At 40.3% G+C, this 7,761-nt stretch overlaps 1 protein-coding gene across 5 annotated transcripts in view; it reads right to left on the bottom strand.

Moving 5' to 3' along the window:
* Gbf1 (golgi brefeldin A resistant guanine nucleotide exchange factor 1) overlaps positions 1–7,761 on the bottom strand; it is a 155,877-nt gene that overhangs the window by 133,793 nt on the left and 14,323 nt on the right. For all 5 annotated transcript variants that reach the window (XR_003851507.1, XM_008845636.2, XM_008845638.2 and 2 more), the window contains exon 2: positions 2,821–2,926. Coding sequence is in view for 4 of the 5 variants with exons in the window: in XM_008845636.2 (XP_008843858.1) it covers positions 2,821–2,916 (96 nt within the window). In the remaining variant the exon portion in view is untranslated. The remainder of the gene's footprint in view (positions 1–2,820; positions 2,927–7,761) is intronic.

The following is a 7,761-nucleotide window of genomic DNA, read 5'->3' as shown; positions in this document are numbered from 1 at the left end:
TTTTTGGTCTTTTTGAGACAGGGTCTCCCTGTAGTCCCAGCTGTCCTGGAACTCACTATGTAGACCAGGCTGGCCTTGAAATCACAGAGATCCACCTGCCTCTGCCTCCCGAGTGCTGGTATTAAAGGCATGTGCCACCATGCCTGGCCCTTTAAACATTTTTTATTACATCTTATTTGGGGAGGTGGTATGCCATGGCACATGTGTGGAGGTTAGAAGACAATTTGCAAGCATCAGCTCTCTCCCTCCACCATGTGGTCCTGAGGATTGAACTCAGGTCAGCAGGCCCTGCCCACCACCACCTTTACTCACTGAGCCATCTCACCAACCCCCTGCCCAGCTTCTTTTTAAACTGTGGATCACAACTCCATATGGGGTCACATAACTGAATGTGGGGATCCTGAAAATTTTGGCAACAGTAAAATGTTTCTGAATACAGAATAACCAAACATTAACTCAAAATCATATTAGTAACAAATCTAAGATGTTTCTCGTGTATTCACATGTGACTCATTGCCATCTTCCCTGCTAGTAGTCCCAGTTCTGAACACAAAATCTGTGTACTCTGCACATTCCATCACCATGCATCAAAATGACTGCCTAAAATGCATAGGCTCAGATTTGAGACTGGTATATGTTTATCAACTGCAGTGCTTTTATTATACATAAAAAAAAATTTTTTTTTTGCTTTTCTAGAAACATAATGGTTTAATTACAGAAAATTAAGACTTTTTAGTATTTCCTACTGTCATTCCTCAGCATGTAAGTATCAAATTTGTATGTGTTTGGATTGTATTATGTTAGGATGTTTAATTTCTTGTTGCTTGGTTGTTTTTTTGAGACAGGTTCTCACTATGTAGCACAGACTGGCTTTGAACTCACTATGTAGACCAGGCTGGTCTCAAGTTCACAGAGATCTGCTGTCTCTGCCTCCCAATTGCTGGGATTAGAGGTGTGTGCCACCACACCTGGCTTAGGATGTTTCATTTTTAAAAGTGCTATTTTAGCCAACCAGGGCTACATAGTTGAGACCTCTGAGGGCAGTGCATGACAGGGGTGCACTTACACTCATGCAGGCAATAGACTCATATACATAAAAAAAGTAATAAAAAAATATTTTTTTAAATCATAAGTAAATTATGGCTTAGGATTACAACATTTCCAACAATTTCTGAAATGGTACTAAACATAAATATTATATATTTATTTGAATCAGTATTGTCAGCATTAAAAATTATGAAATCAAAGTATCAATCAACTCTGAAAAACAAAGATACTCTACATCCTGCAGTATCAAATACTCAGCCAAGAATGAATTCTTTATGTAAAAATAAATATGTACATCTACCTCATTAGTATCCAAATTTGCTTTACTCTTTAATAAATGGAAAAATTACATATGTATATAAATAACTTTTAAACATTGACTTTGTTTGTGTGTATGTATATGAGCATGGACAACTTGTGGTACCATTTGGGTTCCAAAGATCAAACTCAGGCCATTAGATTTGGTGGCAAGTGCCTTTACCCTCTGAGCTATCTTGCTGGACCCCAAAGAATTATTCTAAAATAAACTTCTTTATGATTCGTTATCAGTAAATGTTCAACATATAATATATGCCTATTTTACATACTCAAATGCCCCAGGGTTTGTATAAAAGTTTCTCAAACAAAAAGGGGTGAATATTGGAAAAAAGAACTGATGAGATGGCTCAGTGGGTAAAGGTTCTTGCAAAGTCTAACAACTTGAATTTGATCCCCAGGATCCACACAGTGGAAGCAGAGAACCAAGTCCTATAAGTTGTCCTCTGACTCCCAAACAAAGCATTTGCATGCCTATACACAAAAAGAGAGACAGAGACAGACACAGAGAGACAGAGACAGAGACAGACAGAGAGGCAGGGAGGCAGGAAGATAGATGTTATTCCTTCATCTAAGTATGTTTGGAGGCTTGAGTTTGAGTGTAGCTAGGTGGTAGAGTGCTTGCCTAGCATGCACAAAACCTTGGATATTGACTCCAGCACTGAGAAAAAAAACAGATTTATAGCCAGGCATGGTGGCCCATGACTTTAATCCCAGCACTCAGGAGGCAGAGGCAGGCAGATCTCTGTCAGAAAAAGGCAAGCCTGGGGGCTAGAGAGATGGCTCAGCAGTTAAGAGCACTGGCTGCTCTTGAAGAGGACCCAGGTTCAATTCTCAGCACCCACATGGTGGCTAACAACCATCATAACTCCAGTTCCAGGGAATCTGACACCCTCTTCTGACCTCTTCAGGCACTGCACAACACAGGTACACCTACCTACATGCAAGCAATATACTCATAAACATAAAATAAAAAAATTTTTTTTAAAGGCAAGAATGGTCTACATAGTAAGTTCCAGGTCAGCTGAGGCTACAGAGAGACCCTGTCTCAAAAAAAAACTATATATTCTGGGCATGGTAATAATGCCAATTGGAATAAAAAAGAAGTGTCCTTGGATACCGAGAACAATTTGGTTTTCTTGTTTTGTTATGCAACAGGGTCTCAAGTAGCCTAGGCTGGCTTTGAACTCACTATGTGATTGAGGCTAGCCCTGAACTTACAATCCTCCTGCTTCTATCTCTCAAGTGCTAGGATTGAGAGGAATGTACTACCACCCCTAGTTGCCTGTTCTGTTGTCATGTCACATGTATTTCATTACTCTTTTTTTCTCCTTCCTCCTTTTCCTCCCCTTTCTACTTTTATCAGATACATACAAATTTAGTTGATATCTGATTAGCCAAGGATGAGATCCCCTATAAGAACTTAATGACCAGGGCATCTGCCCAGTACCCACTTACCAGTGGAATATGAGTGCTCCATCGAGCATTTCGTTTAATGGATCCAACCACAATGTTAATCTCCCCTTGAATGATGTAAATATTCTTATCCACCATCCTGACAAACCTACCAAGACAGTTAAAGAAAAAAGATTGGTTAATTTTGAATATTCAGCTAAGTATGACAGCACATACCTATAATCTCAGCTACTAGAGAAGGCTGAGGCAGGACAATAGAAACTTCAGGGCCTGCCTGGGCAACTTATCAAAATCCTGCCTCAAAATAAAAATAATAAAAAGTGCTAGAGATGTAGCATAGTGATAAGATGCATGAGGCACTTGTCAATACCCAGTATAACCAATTAATTAATTAACTAATTTGGTTACTTAGAGCACACTTATGATTAGCCTACTGTTATACTATGGTTAGCCACCTGTTATACTAAGATAAAGTTCATCTTAGGTTATGAACCTAACTATATGGCTTTCCTAGTGGTCTATGGAAGTTCCAAGTAGCTCAAGATACAACTCAAAAATCAACAATGCAGAAACATTCTCAAAGTCTGATGCTTCAAAATCAATCACTCCCAAAATCCTATGAGACCTTAAGTATACAATACAATACAATATAATACCTTGAATATGATAGGTCCCCACATAGGTTCATGTATTAGAAGCTGATGGGCTTTGGAAAATGATTGGATCCTGAGGGCTCTGACCTAATCAACAGATTAATCACTGGATGGACTCATAATATGATGGTATTAGTGGAAACAGTTAAAAGTAGTAGGTGGGGGGAGGCTGGAGAGATGGCTCAGTGGTTAAGAGCACTATCTGTTCTCGCAGAAGACCCAGATTCGAATCTTGGCACCCACATGACAGCTAACAACCGCCCATAACTCTAGTTCCAGGAGATCCTGGATCTGACACCCTCTTCTGACTGCCAAGGGCACTGCATGACACAGGTTCACTTACATACACTCAGGCATAACACTCATATGCATAAAACAAAAATTAATTAATAAAAATTTTTTGGTCTCTTTTGAGACAGGGTCTCCCTGTAGTCCCAGATGTCCTGGAACTCACTAGGTAGATCAGGCTGGCCTCAAACTCACAGACATCTGCCTGCCTCTGCCTCCCAAGTGCTGGGATTAAAGGCATGTGCCACCACGCCTGGCCATTAAATAAAAAATTTTTTTTAAAGTAGGAGGTAGGCATAGTTAAAGCAAATAGACCTCTGGGGTGTACGTCCTTTGAGGATATATTATACCCAGATCCTTCCTGTATCCCTTCTTTCTATTTCTATCTACCATAAGAGGAACCCCCTTTGCCACATATTCCTGTGGCCATGATGTTCTGCCTCAACATAGGCCAAGACGCAATGGAGTCAAGGACTACAGATTGAAGCTTTTGAAACAACAGAGAAAATAAAATTTTTTCTCTGTGTAAGTTGTTCTGTAAGGTATGCTGTCCCATTGATGCAAAATTGACTAATACAAGGCACATTAATGATGTTAGCTTGTTAAAAACAGAATTTCAATTCTTCCCCCTTTTTTGAGACAGGGTCTCCCTGTTGCTCCAGCTGGCCTGAAACTTGCCATGTAGAACATGCTGGCCTCCTCATCTTCATCTGCCTCAGTCTCCAGAATGCTGGGATTAAAGGCTTATGCTACCACATCTACCTCTTCCTTTTTTTTTTTTTTTTTGTCTTTTTGAGACAGGATCTCCCTGTAGCCCCAGCTGTCCTGGAACTCACTATGTAGACCAGGCTGGCCTTTAACTCACAGAGATCCGCCTGCCTCTGCCTCCCGAGTGCTGGGATTAAAGGTGTGCGCCACCACATCCAGCTAATATTTTATTTATTATTTTTATTTTATGTGTATGAATGTATTGCCTGAATGTATGTGAGTGCACCCATGTCATGTGATGCCGCAGAGGTCAGAAGAGGGCTTCAGATTCCCCTGGAACTCGAGTTAAGGACGGTTCATAGCTGCAGTGTGGGTGCTGGGAATTGAACCCGGGTCCTCTAAAAGAGTAGTCAGTGCTCTTAACCTCTGAGCCATCTCTCCAGCCCCCACCTCTTCCTTTTTAAAACATACTGAATAAAGTAATAATGAAAACTCAACTTGAAGTGAAAAAAGCCAGACATGGTGGTGCAGGCCTGGAATCTAATCCCAATACTTGGAAAATTGAAGCAAGAAGATCAGTTCGGTCATCCCCCAGCTACAACACCTTGAAGATTAAGAAGAATAGCTCTCCAGCCATGGTGGCACATGCCTTTAATCCCAGCAGTCCAGAGGTAGAGGCAGGCAGACCTCTTTCTGGTCTACACAGGGAATTCCAAGCCAGCCAGAGCTACATAGTAAGATCCTGTCTCAAAACAACAACAAAAATTGTTTTGCTAAATATTGCATCATTTTCCAAGTCAGTTCTGGAAAACTATACAGTAGAAGTGACAGTAGCAGTGCCATGATCTTTGAAAAGTTCTGAAACTTTATGTTCACTTACTTATATAGGAACTAATTTTTTTTTTTTTTTTTTTTGGTCTTTCTGAGACAGGGTCTCCTTGTAGCCCCAGCTGTCCTGGAACTCACTATGTAGACCAGGCTGGCCTTGAACTCACAAAGATCCTGCCTGCCTCTGCCTCCCAAGTGCTGGGATTAAAGGAGTGCACCACCACACCCAGCCTAGGAAATCTCTAATTTTGACACAAGGTTTTACTATGTAGCCCTGGCTGACCTAGAACCCAAGACCAGCCTTGAACTCACAGAGATCTGCTTGCCTCTACCTACTGGGTGCTGGGATTAAAACTGTGCACAACCAATCCAACTTTTGAAGTAGATGTTTTTTTAAATGCTGCTCCTATATGAATATCTGAAATAAAGCTGAAATACTAATTTAGTACTTTATGTGTTCCCAAAAGGAGCAAAAGGATTTTCCTTGCTGCCTAGAATAGCACTTAGAAAAGATACTTAATTCTCTCCCCAGGTAAAAACACTGAAAAACAGGATTTCTTCGTGGCAGACTAGGGATATAGTTCAGTTGACAGAGTGCTTGCCAAGTATGCACAAAGTTCAATCTCCAGCACCACATAAACCAGGCATAATGGTGAACACTTGTAACCAAGCACTGGAAGAGTAGAGGCAGGATAATCAGGTTAAGGTCATCTTTGACCACATACTGAATTAGAGTCCAACCTAGTATACATGAGATCCTATCGCCAAGAAAAATTTTCTTCTTGGCAAAGAGAAAATCCTAGGCATATGAAACAAATTTACCACTTTCCATTATTTAAAAACCTTCTTCAGGGGCTGGAGAGACGGCTCAGCAGTTAAGAGCACTGACTGCTCTTGCAGAGGACCCAGGTTCGATTCCCAGCACCCACATGGCGGCTACGAACTGTCCTTAACTCCAGTTCCAGGGGAATCCGAAGCCCTCTTCTGATCTCTGTGGCACTGCACGACACGGGTGCACTCACATACACACACGCAGGCAATACACTCATATACATAATAAAAAAATAATAAATATTTTTTTAAAAAACCTTCTTCAGAGCCAGAGAGGTAGCTCATGCCTATAATCCCAGTACTTAAGAGGTGAAAGCAAGAGGATCACAGTGAGTTTGAGGCCAGCCTGGGCCACAGACTAAGACCCTGTCATTCTATGCTCTCTCTTTTATTTAAACTCAAAATCTAGTCCCAGCTGGCCTCAAACTCACCCCCATACTCAAGTTCGGATTATAGGCATGGGTTACCACTACACCCAACCTGGGGAATCTAAGGGAAAAAAAAAAAAAGGAAAGGGTACTGCAGAGATGGCTCAGGGGTTAAGAGGAGCACTGGCTGCTCTTCTAGAGGATCAAGGTTTGGGGCCCAACTAACAATCATCTGTAACTCCAGTTCCAACGGATCTATTGCCCTCTTTTTTGTACACACATGGTGTACTTACACACATGGCAGGCAAAATACTCATACACATAAAATAAAAATAGTCAGCCTTGGTGGCACACATTTTTAATCCCAGCACTTGGAATGCAAATGAAGGTGGATGTGTGTGAGTTCAAAGCTAACCTGGTCTACATAGCAAGTTCCAGAATAGCTCACCCTATATAGTGAGACCTTGTCTCAAAAACAAACAAAAAAAGATAAATTTTAATGTAAGTTGGGGAGTAGTAAGAATATAGTTAGACAAAGAGGCTGAAAGAAAGTGAAAGCAATAAAGTTATCAAGCCATGGAAAGAAAGAATTCTAGAAATATTTACTTAAGTACCTATTGTATATAGACATCTTTAAAAAAAAAAATTAAGGGTCTCTCTAGAAACCAAAGCTGCCTTTGAACTCGTTATATAACTGAGACTGGCTTTGAACTCCTGACCCTCCAGCCTCTATCTCTTGAGTGCTGCAATTACAGGCATGTACCACAATGCCTGGCTATAAAACACTTGTTAGAATGCAAATGAGACAAAGATAGCAGGGCTTTGTGGTGACACATGCCTTAAATCACAGCACTCCAGAGGCAGAGACAGGCAGCTCTCTGAATTTGAAGTCTTATATAGCAGTTCAGCCCAGCCAAGCCTACATAGTAAGACCCTGTTCAAAAAAAAAAGGCATGGAAAGAGTTCAGACTTAGTATATGAATGACTATATGTTACTGTTCATGTAAAAAACCAACCCACCCATGCAAAATACTAAATTTTTATTTGAAAAATATGCCATAGTTAGCACACAAAAAGATAAAGAGTAATACAATAGCCAGTACCTAGATTAATGGTACAATTGAAGATGTATACTTCCCAGTTACCTTCCTTTCTTCACCCATAACTCCTATTATTGTAAGTCTGATGCTTACTAAATCCTTTCTACTCTTATTTCACTATATGTATCTTTAAATAACATACAGTATTATTCTACATCTTTTTATATATAATTAATATTTTATATATTATTCTGAAATTTATGATTC

This window comes from Nannospalax galili, unplaced genomic scaffold (assembly GCF_000622305.1).
Source record: "Nannospalax galili isolate Female #2095 unplaced genomic scaffold, S.galili_v1.0 scaffold161, whole genome shotgun sequence".
Lineage (NCBI taxonomy): Eukaryota > Metazoa > Chordata > Mammalia > Rodentia > Spalacidae > Nannospalax > Nannospalax galili.
This window is presented reverse-complemented; position numbering and strand designations above follow the sequence as displayed.